General features: G+C 46.4%; 1 protein-coding gene across 2 annotated transcripts in view; it reads left to right on the top strand.

Moving 5' to 3' along the window:
• LOC121554349 (1-phosphatidylinositol 4,5-bisphosphate phosphodiesterase beta-3) overlaps positions 1 to 12,750 on the top strand; it is a gene marked incomplete at its 5' end in the record, with an annotated part of 81,449 nt that overhangs the window by 62,932 nt on the left and 5,767 nt on the right. The window contains 6 exon segments of one of the 2 annotated variants that reach the window (XM_045215784.1): positions 239 to 333; positions 3,252 to 3,387; positions 9,683 to 9,718; positions 11,572 to 11,681; positions 11,841 to 11,950; positions 12,284 to 12,443. In XM_045215784.1, coding sequence (XP_045071719.1) covers positions 239 to 333; positions 3,252 to 3,387; positions 9,683 to 9,718; positions 11,572 to 11,681; positions 11,841 to 11,950; positions 12,284 to 12,443 — 647 coding nt within the window. 2 annotated transcript variants of the gene reach the window in all.

Here is a 12,750-nt window from a genome sequence, read left to right on the forward strand (position 1 = left end):
CCAACCCCATCAAACGTGTTATAGAGTATGCTGAGGCCTTGACCAACCCCATCAAACGTGTTATAGAGTATGCTGAGGCCTTGACCAACCCCATCAAACGTGTTATAGAGTATGCTGAGGTCCTGACCAACCCCATCAAACGTGTTATAGAGTATGCTGAGGCCTTGACCAACCCCATCAAACGTATGTTATAGAGTATGCTGAGGCCTTGACCAACCCCATCAAACATGTTTTATAGAGTATGCTGAGGCCTTGACCAACCCCATCAAACATGTCAGTCTCCTGGTCCAGAGAGAGAGACAGCTAGCTTCTCTAATGGAGGACAACAGTGAGGTGAGGAGACACACACACACACACACACACACACACACACACACACACACACACACTCACACGCTGATAGGCAGAGAGAGACAGCTAGCTTCTCTAATGGAGGACAACAGTGAGGTGAGGAGACACACACACACACACACACACACACACACACACACACACACACACACACACACACACACTCTCACACTCTCACACACACACACACACACACACACACACACACACACACACACACACACACACGCTGATAGGCAGAGAGAGACAGCTAGCTTCTCTAATGGAGGACAACAGTGAGGTGAGGAGACACACACACACACACACACACACACACACACACACACTCACACGCTGATAGGCAGAGAGAGACAGCTAGCTTCTCTAATGGAGGACAACAGTGAGGTGAGGAGACACACACACACACACACACACACACACACACTCACACGCTGATAGGCAGAGAGAGACAGCTAGCTGCTTTGATCAGCAGTAAAGGGAGGACACTGTCCATTCAAGGCATTACTATGAAACCATCCACTGATTTTAAAGTAACACCATCCGCCACTGCATGAGTTACAAATTAAAGAGGTCACCCAGATTGCAAAAGTACGTATTGGTTTCCTTGTCATGTAAGCAGTCAATGGGATACATTTTTTAAAAATTATTTTACCTTTATTTAACTAGGCAAGTCAGTTAAGAACAAATTCTTATTTACAATGATGGCCTACCAAAAGGCAAAAGGCCTCCTGCGGGGACAGGGGGTGGGATTCAAAATAAAAAATATAGAACCAAATACACATCACAACAAGAGAGACGCTACATAAAGAGAGACCTAAGACAACAACATAACATGGCAGCAACACATGACAACAACACATGACAACAACACATGACAACAAAATGGTTGCAACACAACATGGCTGCAACACAACATGGTAGCAGCACAAACCATGGTACAAACATTATTGGGCAACAGACAACAGCACAAAGAGCAAGAAGGTAGAGACGACAATACATCACTCGAAGCAGCCACAACTGTCAGTAAGAGTGTCCATGACTGAGTCTTTGAAGGAAGAGATGGAGATAAAACTGTCCAGTTTTAGTGTTTTTTGCAGCTCGTTCCAGTCGCTAGCTGCAGCGAACTGAAAAGAGGAGCGACCCAGGGATGTGTGTGCTTTGGGGACCTTTAACAGAATGTGACTGGCAGAACGGGTGTTGTATGTGGAGGATGAGGGCTGCAGTAGGTATCTCAGATATGGGGGGAGTGAGGCCTAAGAGGGTTTTGTAAATAAGCATCAACCAGTGGGTCTTGCGACGGGTATACAGAGATGACCAGTTTACAGAGGAGTATAGAGTGCAGTGATGTGTCCTATAAGGAGCATTGGTGGCAAATCTGATGGCCGAATGGTAAAGAACATCTAGCCGCTCGAGAGCACCCTTACCTGCCGATCTATAAATTACATCTCCATAATCTAGCATGGGTAGGATGGTCATCTGAATCAGGGTTAGTTTGGCAGCTGGGGTGAAAGAGGAGCGATTACGATAGAGGAAACCAAGTCTAGATTTAACCTCAGCCTGCAGCTTTGATATGTGCTGAGAGAAGGACAGTGCTCCGTCTAGCCGTACTCCCAAGTACTCGTATGAGGTGACTACCTCAAGCTCTAAACCCTCAGAGGTAGTAATCACACCGGTGGGGAGAGGGGCATTCTTCTTACCAAACCACATGACCTTTGTTTTGGAGGTGTTCAGAACAAGGTTAAGGGCAGAGAAAGCTTGTTGGACACTAAGAAAGCTTTGTTGTAGAGCGTTTAGCACAAAATCCGGGAAGGGGCCAGCTGAGTATAACACTGTATCATCTGCATATAAATGGATGAGAGAGCTTCCTACTGCCTGAGCTATGTTGTTGATGTAAATTGAGAAGAGCGTGGGGCCTAGGATCGAGCCTTGGGGTACTCCCTTGGTGACAGGCAGTGGCTGAGACAGCAGACGTTCTGACTTTATACACTGCACTCCTTGAGAGAGGTAGTTAGCAGACCAGGCCAAAGACCCCTCAGAGACACCAATAGTACTTAGTTGACCCACAAGAATGGAATGGTCTACCGTATCAAAAGCTTTGGCCAAGTCAATAAAAATAGCAGCACAACATTGCTTAGAATCAAGGGCAATGGTGACATCATTTAGGACCTTTAAGGTTGCAGTGACACATCCATAACCTGAGCGGAAACCAGATTGCGTACCAGAGAGAACACTATAGACATCAAGAAAGCCAGTCAGCTGAATATTGACAAGTTTTTCCAACACTTTTGATAAACAGGGCAAAATAGAAATTGGCCTATAGCAGTTAGGATCAACTTGATCGCCCCCTTTAAATAAAGGACGCACCGTGGCTGCCTTCCAAGCAATGGGAACCTCCCCAGAGAGGAGAGACAGGTTAAAAAGGTCAGAGACAGGCTTGGTGATGATAGGGGCTGCAACCTTAAAGAAGATAGGATCTAAACCATGTGACCCAGATGTTTTTTTGGGGTCAAGTTTAAGGAGCTCCTTTAGCACCTCGGACTTAGTGACCGCCTGCAGGGAGAAACTTTGTAGCGGGGCAGGGGAAAAAGAGGGAGGAGCATCGGGGCTAGTCGCATTAGAAGGGCTGGGAGATGAGGAAATGTTGGACGTGCAAGGAGGCGTGGCTGAGTCAAATGGGAATCCTGACTTAATGAAGTGGGGATTTAAAGAGCTCAGCCATGTGCTCCTTGTCAGTAACAACCACATCATCAACATTAAGGGACATGGGCAGCTGTGAGGAGGAGGGTTTATTCTCCAGGTCTAGACATCAATCCATTACCATGCTTTGGTTGCGTTTACGTGGCCACCGTCTCCAAATGTAAAACATTTTATGATCAACGTTCTGACTTCGTTGTATGTAGAGTGTGTTGGAGCAGCCAAAGGAAGGAGGGCGGGATTTGGAGGGCGACGCCCCACTTGTGAAGATCCCCTCCCCCCTCCAACCGGTCCCCTCCCCCGTCGATGACATCAGCAACCTCGTCAGCTCACCTGGTCCAGGTAGGGCTACATTGTTACAGAGGAGGGTGGTGGGCGGAGATATATATACGAGGACGGAACGGTATCAAACCCATCATAACGTTCCATTTATTCCATTCCAGCCATTAGCCCGTCCTCCTGTAGCTCCGCCCACCAGCCATTTCAATTGCTATCTCTTCAGACAACAACATTTCCCCTCACAATTGTACATTTGAAGTCGGAAGTTTACATACAGTGGGGAAAAAAAGTATTTAGTCAGCCACCAATTGTGCATGTTCTCCCACTTAACAAGATGAGAGAGGCCTGTCATTTTCATCATAGGTACACGTCAACTATGCCAGACAAAATGAGGAAAAAAAATCCAGAAAATCACATTGTAGGATTTTTTATGAATTTATTTGCAAATTATGGTGGAAAATAAGTATTTGGTCACCTACAAACAAGCAAGATTTCTGGCTCTCACAGACCTGTAACTTCTTCTTTAAGAGGCTCCTCTGTCCTCCACTCGTTACCTGTATTAATGGCATCTGTTTGAACTTGTTATCAGTATAAAAGACACCTGTCCACAACCTCAAACAGTCACACTCCAAACTCCACTATGGCCAAGACCAAAGAGCTGTCAAAGGACACCAGAAACAAAATTGTAGACCTGCACCAGGCTGGGAAGACTGAATCTGCAATAGGTAAGCAGCTTGGTTTGAAGAAATCAACTGTGGGAGCAATTATTAGGAAATGGAAGACATACAAGACCACTGATAATCTCCCTCGATCTGGGGCTCCACGCAAGATCTCACCCCGTGGGGTCAAAATGATCACAAGAACGGTGAGCAAAAATCCCAGAACCACACGGGGGGACCTAGTGAATGACCTGCAGAGAGCTGGGACCAAAGTAACAAAGCCTACCATCAGTAACACACTACGCCGCCAGGGACTCAAATCCTGCAGTGCCAGACGTGTCCCCCTGCTTAAGCCAGTACATGTCCAGGCCCGTCTGAAGTTTGCTAGAGTGCATTTGGATGATCCAGAAGAGGATTGGGAGAATGTCATATGGTCAGATGAAACCAAAATATAACTTTTTGGTAAAAACTCAACTCGTCGTGTTTGGAGGACAAAGAATGCTGAGTTGCATCCAAAGAACACCATACCTACTGTGAAGCATGGGGGTGGAAACATCATGCTTTGGGGCTGTTTTTTCTGCAAAGGGACCAGGACGACTGATCCGTGTAAAGGAAAGAATGAATGGGGCCATGTATCGTGAGATTTTGAGTGAAAACCTCCTTCCATCAGCAAGGGCATTGAAGATGAAACGTGGCTGGGTCTTTCAGCATGACAATGATCCCAAACACACCGCCCGGGCAACGAAGGAGTGGCTTCGTAAGAAGCATTTCAAGGTCCTGGAGTGGCCTAGCCAGTCTCCAGATCTCAACCCCATAGAAAATCTTTGGAGGGAGTTGAAAGTCTGTGTTGCCCAGCGACAGCCCCAAAACATCACTGCTCTAGAGGAGATCTGCATGGAGGAATGGGCCAAAATACCAGCAACAGTGTGTGAAAACCTTGTGAAGATTTACAGAAAACGTTTGACCTGTGTCATTGCCAACAAAGGGTATATAACAAAGTATTGAGAAACTTTTGTTATTGACCAAATACTTACTTTCCACCATAATTTGCAAATAAATTCATAAAAAATCCCACAATGTGATTTTCTGGATTTTTTTTTCTCATTTTGTCTGTCATAGTTGACGTGTACCTATGATGAAAATTACAGGCCTCTCTCATCTTTTTAAGTGGGAGAACTTGCACAATTGGTGGCTGACTAAATACTTTTTTTCCCCACTGTACACTTAGGTTGGAGTCATTAAAACTCGTTTTTCAACCACTCCACAAATTTCTTGTTAACAAACTATGGTTTTGGCAAGTCGGTTAGGACATCTACTTTCTGCATGACAAGTAATTTTTCCAACAATTGTTTACAGACAGATTATTTCACTTATAATTCACTGCATCACAATTCCAGTGCATCAGAAGATTACATACACTAAGTTGACTGTGCCTTTAAACAGCTTGGAAAATTCCAGAAAAGGATATCATGGCTTTTAGAAGCTTCTGATAGGCTAATTGACATCATTTGAGTCAGTTGGAGGTGTACTTGTGGATGTATTTGAAGGCCTACCTTCAAACACAATGCCGATTTGCTTGACATCATGGGGAAATCAACCAAGACCTCAGAAAAACAATTGTAGACCTCCACAAGTCTGGTTCATCCTTGGGAGCAATTTCCAAACGCCTGAAGGTTCCACGTTCATCTGTACAAAAATAGTATGCAAGTATAAACACAATGGGACCACTCAGCCGTCATACCGTTCAGGAAGGAGACGCGTTCTGTCTCCTAGAGATGAACGTACTTTGGTGCGAAAAGTGCAAATCAATCCCAGAACAACAGCAAATGAACTTGTGAAGATGCTGGAGGAAACGGGTACAAAAGTATCTATATCCACAGTAAAACAAGTCCTATATCGACAAAACCTGAAAGTCCGCTCAGCAAGGAAGAAGCCACTGCTCCAAAACCGCCATAAAAAAGACAGACTACGGTTTGCAACTGCACATGGGGACAAAGATTGTACTTTTTGGAGAAATGTCCTCTGGTCTGATGAAACAAAAATAGAACTGTTTGGCCATAATGACCATCGTTATGTTTGGAGGAAAAAGGTGTTGGCTTGCAAGCCGAAGAACACCATCCCCACCGTGAAGCACGGGGGTGGCAGCATCATGCTGTGAGGGTGCTTTGCTGCAGGAGGGACTGGTGCACTTCACAAAATAGATGGCATCATGAGGAAGGAAAATTATGTGGATATATTGAAGCAACATCTCAAGACATCAGTCAGGAAGTTAAAGCTTGGTCGCGAATGGGTCTTCCAAATGGACAATGACCCCAAGCATACTTCCAAAGTTGTGGCAAAATTGCTTAAGGACAACAAAGTCAAGGTATTGGAGTGGCCATCACAAAGCCCTGACCTCAATCCTATAGAACATTTGTGGGCAGAACTGAAAAAGTGTGTGCGAGCAAGGAGGCCTACAAACCTGACTCAGTTACACCAGCTGTGTCAGGAGGAATGGGCCAGGATTCACCCAACTTATTGTGGGAAGCTTGTGGAAGACTACCCGAAATGTTTGACCCAAGTTAAACAATTTTAAAGGCAATGCTACCAAATACTAATTGAGTGTATGTAAACTTCTGACCCACTGGGAATGTGATGAAAGAAATAAAAACTGAAATAAATCTCTCTACTATTATTCTGACATTTCACATTCTTAAAATAAAGTAGTGATCCTAACTGACCTAAGACAGGGAATCTTTACTAGTATGGAGGACTAAAAGTGCCACAATTAAATAAATAAATACACCATTAAATAATTACTTAAATGTGTCATTAATTAATTCAAATTAGAATTAAATACATAAATGTGTTATTAAATGTGTCATTAATTAATTCAAATACCGATTCATTTTATGTAAAATACATATATAATAATTTCACTATTTACATTTACATTTCATGGTCCTGCGTTGGAGTGCTTCCTGAATTACTTAAAACTGTCAAACTGACCCATCAAAAGTTGGTAGGCGGAACCTAACGCCTGATTGGTTACCCTCTGCATCAAGCCAAGACAAATCAATTCCGGATAATGGATTGATGCAGAGCTACTGAACACATTCCAATACACTGGGTGGCGCTATTCACCTCTACGTTGGTTTAGTTACACGGTTAAACAGAACTTTCATTGCAACGGAACCTCGACTGAGCAGATGCTAAAAAAAGTATATGTTAGCAGGTACCAGGTACTTTTTTTCGTAATGGAAAACCAAAAAAGGCGAGGCGAGGCGAGTAGGTACCATGTAATGGAAAAGCACCATTAGATTTTGAAGAAGTGTAATATCGTTACATGGTAAGTTTAGTCTTTTCCTGGTTTCAAAGGCTGCATTACAGTAAAGTGATGTCATTTTCTGAACTTACCAGACTGTTCTAGCTGTTCTATTATTTGCCTTTTACCACTTAGTCATTATATCCACAATATGATAGTTATTTATCCGAAATCTAAATGTGGAAGATATTTTGTGAATGCACCAATTGTCAACCTTACAATATCGTTGCAATATCGACATCAAGGTGTTAGGTCAAAAATGTGATATTTGATTTTCTCCATATTGCCCAGCCCTAATGTCAATGCATACACAGTTCAGATGAATTGACACAAGTTCAGTGTCTTTGAAAACATTAACACACTGTGCAGTAGTTGACTTTTTTTTCTTCCATTTACTAAAATCAAACTGTTCTGCACCTTCAGTGCTAACAGTACAGCATTCATGTTAGTCATTCTGTGGACCATAATGAGACAGGAAGCTTCAAAGAAACAGCTTTTTTTCCTTTCTTTTAAAAGGAAAGTAAACTTTCAGTTTTTCCTTGCTTGTTCTAACACAACAAATAAAAACATGGGTTGGACATCAGTCTAAGATTCTTGATAACACTTCCACAGTCTCTACATATAGTCTAAGTGCATCAGTAACAGAAACTCCTGGAGCTGGCAAAATTGCAACCTCTTCATCTGAGAGCTCACGGGCCAGCTGAACCTCGGGGACTGACACAGTGCCTCGATGAAGGCAGTGAGGTCCGTTCCAATCGATCCCATATTCTTCAGGAACCTGAATGGATGACAAGCATAATCAGTCTTGTACTTAAAACTAGTTTGACATGTCCTTACACAAGATTGTTATTTTTGGTCACCAAGGCAGTGAGAAATGAAATGTTACTTATTCAGTTTTTTTAAATAATACAGCTTTGCATAGTATGCACTGTAGAAACTACAGCTCACAGGTTGATCTTTAAAAGCTCGGGAGATTTTAAAGAGACAATAATCTATAGTAAATGTTTCATTTAAAGTATCACATTTAGCACCATCACATTCTACATCTCAGAGGCGATGTCTTTCCATAAGCGGGCTTCCTTCACCTTTCAAAGGGGCAGAGCTCCAAATTAAAAAATACATTTAAATAATGCCCATATTATTATCTACTCACTTGGAACATGCACACCTCTTGCATTCAGGTGACCACGCATTAGCTTGTAGCCGGTGTTTGGATGACTTCTGTGAATTTCACTTACAATACGGTCTAACTCCTCATCATTCACAGCTGAATAGAGATCTGTCTTTCTGTACAAACAAGAAAAACACAACATCAAGTAATGTTACCTTAAACGTCATATTCTTTCCGAGTGTATGAGAGCAGCAATTCATAAACAGAAAACTCATGAATTTAGTGTAAATACCTTAAACTGTATTGTTGCATGCGCCTCCTGATGGTCCTCTTTGACACACCGAACATCGCTGCAATTTGAACTGCGGGAACTCCACAAAGAAGTTGATGCTCCAGAACTGCACTCGGTATGTCAAGCCAAACGCCCGGTCCCTGTGTGTGTTGGGCCTGAAGTGCCCTGGTACCAGAGAAGCGGTGGACAACTTCTTCTAGATTTGCAATCACTCTGTGGTCGATATCTTCGATCGGAAAGTGCGGAAATGACTCCAACAACTTCAATAAGTTCCTCTGCTTTACTAGCTACATGCTCTGGGTCAGCAGGTCCTGCTTCTACATCCTCTGCTAAGTTTAAAATGTCTCTAACCAACTCCCTGGAAAGTTCACGGGAGATCCTCCATTGTCTCTATCCAGGTTGGCCTACTCTACTTCAGACCAAAGCAATGGATCAGACTAGATTCGCGTTAGCCCCGCCCACTGACTTTGATGGGTCAGTTTGACAGTTTTAAGTAATTCATGAATCACTGCAATGCAGGATCATGAAATGTAAATGTAAATAGTGAAATAATTATATATGTATTTTACATAAAATGAATCGGTATTTGAATTAATTAATGATACATTTAATTACACATTTATGTATTTAATTCTAATTTTAATTAATTAATGACACATTTAATTAATTAATGACACATTTAAGTAATTATTTAATGGTGTATTTATTTATTTAATTGTGGCACTTTTAGTCCTCCATATACTAGGATTAAATGTCAGGAATTGTGAAAAACTGAGTTTAAATGTATTTGGCTAAGGTGTATGTAAACTTCCGACTTCAACTGTATCTTGTTGGTCATCATTAAATGTGTATTATTGTGTGAAGTTATCAAGTGTGTATCGTTACCTTGCTGTGTAATGAACATACCAGTCATGTTACCTTGCTGTGTAATGAACAAACCGGTCATGTCACATTTCAACCACTCCTGTCACGTCTCCGTCTCCACGTTTCAGGCCAGAAAGAGGATCTTATTGCTACAGTCTTGGCTAGTAAGTACTCTCCATTCCACTCATCTACATTACACTACATTACACCACAGAACTCACTATCGCCCTCATGTGGTGGGAGGCCAAATAAATCCGCTAATTCCACTGTTTATCTCTTTCCCTCTTCCCCCCCTCTCTCTCCCTCTTCTCTCCCCCTCTCTCCCCCCCTCTCTCCCCCTCTTCTCTCCCCCTCTTCTCCCCCCTCTCTCTCCCCCTCTTCTCCCCCTCTCTCTCCCCCTCTTCCCCCCCTCTCTCTCCCTCTTCCCCCCCTCTCTCTCCCTCTTCCCCCCCTCTCTCTCCCTCTTCCTCCCCTCTCTCTCCCTCTTCTCCCCCTCTCTCTCCCTCTTCCTCCCCTCTCTCTCCCTCTTCTCCCCCCTCTCTCCCCCTCTTCCCCCCTCTCTCTCCCTCTTCCCCCCTCTCTCTCTCCCTCTTCCCCCTCTCTCTCTCCCTCTTCCCCCCTCTCTCTCCCTCTTCCCCCTCTCTCTCTCTCTTCCCCATCTCTCTCTCCCCCTCTTCCCCCTCTCTCTCTCCTCGTCCCCCCTCTTCCTCTTCCCCCCTCTCTCTCCCTCTTCCCCCTCTCTCTCCCTCTTCCCCCTCTTCCCCCTCTCTCTCCCTTCCCCCTCCTCCCCTCTCCCCCCCCCTCTCTCCCCTCCTCCCCCCCACTCTCTCCCCCTCTCTCTCCCCCCCCCCCTCCCTCCCTCTCCCCCTCTCTCTCCCCCTCTTCCCCCCTCTCTCCCTCTTCCCCCCCCCTCTCTCTCCCTCTTCCTCCCCCCTCTCTCTCCCTCTTCCTCCCCTCTCTCTCCCTCTTCTCCCCCTCTCTCCCCCTCTTCCCCCCTCTCTCTCCCTCTTCCCCCTCTCTCTCTCCCTCTTCCCCCCTCTCTCTCTCCCTCTTCCCCCCTCTCTCTCCCTCTTCCCCCCCTCTCTCTCTCCCCCTCTTCCCCCCTCTCTCTCCCTCTTCCCCCCCTCTCTCTCCCTCTTCCCCCCTCTCTCTCCCTCTTCCTCCCCCTCTTCCCCCTCTCTCTCTCCCTCTTCCCCCCTCTCTCCCTCTTCCCCCTCTCTCTCCCTCTTTCCCTCTTCCCCCCTCTCTCTCCCTCTCCCCCTCTCTCCCTCTCCCCCTCTCCCTCTTCCCCCTCTCTCTCCTCTTCCCCCTCTCTCTCTCTCTTCCCCATCTCTCTCTCCCCCTCTTCCCTCTCTCTCTCCCTCGTCCCCCCTCTCTCTCCCTCTTCCCCCCTCTCTCTCCCTCTTCCTCCCCCTCTTCCCCCCCTCTCTCTCCCTCTTCCCCCTCTCTCTCGCCCTCTTCCCCCCCTCTCTCTCCCTCTTCCCCCCCTCTCTCTCCCTCTTCCTCCCCCTCTTCCCCCTCTCTCTCTCCCTCTTCCCCCTCTCTCTCTCCCTCTTCCCCCCTCTCTCTCCCTCTTCCCCTCTCTCTCTCCTTCTCTCCCACTTCCCCCTCTCTCTCCCTCTTCCCCTCTCCCTCTCCCCTCTCCCTCTCCCCCCTCTCTCTCTCCCTCTCCCCCTCTCTCTCTCCCTCTCCCCCTCTCTCTCCCTCTCCCTCTCCCCCTCCCTCTCCCTCTCCCCCTCTCCTCTCCCTCTCCCCCTCTCCCTCTTCCCCCCTCTCTCTCCCTCTCCCCTCTCCTCTCCCCCCTCCCTCTCCCTCTCCCCCTCTCCCTCTCCCTCCTCCCCCTCTCCCTCTTCCCCCCTCTCTCTCCTCTCCCCCTCTCCCTCTCCCCTCCCTCTCCCTCTCCCCCTCTCCCTCTCCCTCTCCCCCCCTCCCCCTCTCCTCCCCCCTCCCCCTCTCCCCCTCTCTCTCCCCCCCCCTCCCCCTCTCCCTCTCCCCCTCTCTCTCCCTCCTCTCTCAGATCTCCAGGCTCAGTCTATTGAAGAGCTGAAACAGCAGAAGTCATATCAGAAGCTGTTGAAGAAACAGTGCAGAGAACTCCAAGAGCTCCAGAAGAAACACCTGAAGAAGGTTAGGCTGACGCTCTCTCACCTCCGTCTCTCACCTCCGTCTCTCTCTCTATCTGGAGCAGAATCAGAAATAGTAACTGGCAGAGATCTTACCAATAAACGACGATAATATTATTCATGAACGGCTATTGAAGGTTTCTGTGTGCCTGCGTATTGACAGGTGTGGGCCCTGAGTAAGGAGCAGAGGAGTCGCTGTAGCCAGCTACGCTCTGACACACAGAAACGACGCAGTCAGATGGAGAAAAACCTGAAATGCAGCATGAAGAAGAAGTAAGGAAGGGATGGTGAAGGGGACGAAGAAGAGTAATCCAGATAATCCACTAGCCCAGGGCTGTATCCATTGGTCAGACGTCGTAGTAAATAGTTTCGCTAAAAACAAACCGTTTACTCCAAATAGAAAACGTTTTGCAGAGAGTTTCTATTGGACAATTTCAGGTCGGCCCCCCTGACAGTTTGGTTCCGTTTGGTTCCTAGTGAATACACCCCTGTCCATTCAGAACTACAGCCGGTATCTAGAGAGCTGGGAGGGGGTTTGGAGTAAGACAAGAGGAAGAGACACGGTGGGGAATATAGAGTGTGTGTGTGTGTGTGTGTGTGTGTCAGTGAGCCAGCAGAGCCGGTGCAGAGGCAGCTGACAGCGTTGGAGGTGGAGCTACAGAAACGGACAGTGCAGCTCAGGGAGTGGCAGATGGAGGAGCTGCTGAAACTACGACAACAACAACACACACTGGAGAGAGAGAAGAGAAACACACACCTACGAGAGGTACACACACACACACACACAACCCAGAGGTACACACACACACACACACACACACACCTACCAGAGGTACACACACACACACACACACCTACCAGAGGTACACACACACACACACACACCTACCAGAGGTACACACACACACACCTACGAGAGGTACACACACACACACACCTACCAGAGGTACACACACACACACACCTACCAGAGGTACACACACACACACACCTACCAGAGGTACACACACACACCTACCAGAGGTACACACACACACACACACCTACGAGAGGTACAAACACACACACACACA

This window comes from Coregonus clupeaformis, unplaced genomic scaffold (assembly GCF_020615455.1).
Source record: "Coregonus clupeaformis isolate EN_2021a unplaced genomic scaffold, ASM2061545v1 scaf0514, whole genome shotgun sequence".
NCBI classification, from domain to species: Eukaryota; Metazoa; Chordata; class Actinopteri; order Salmoniformes; family Salmonidae; genus Coregonus; species Coregonus clupeaformis.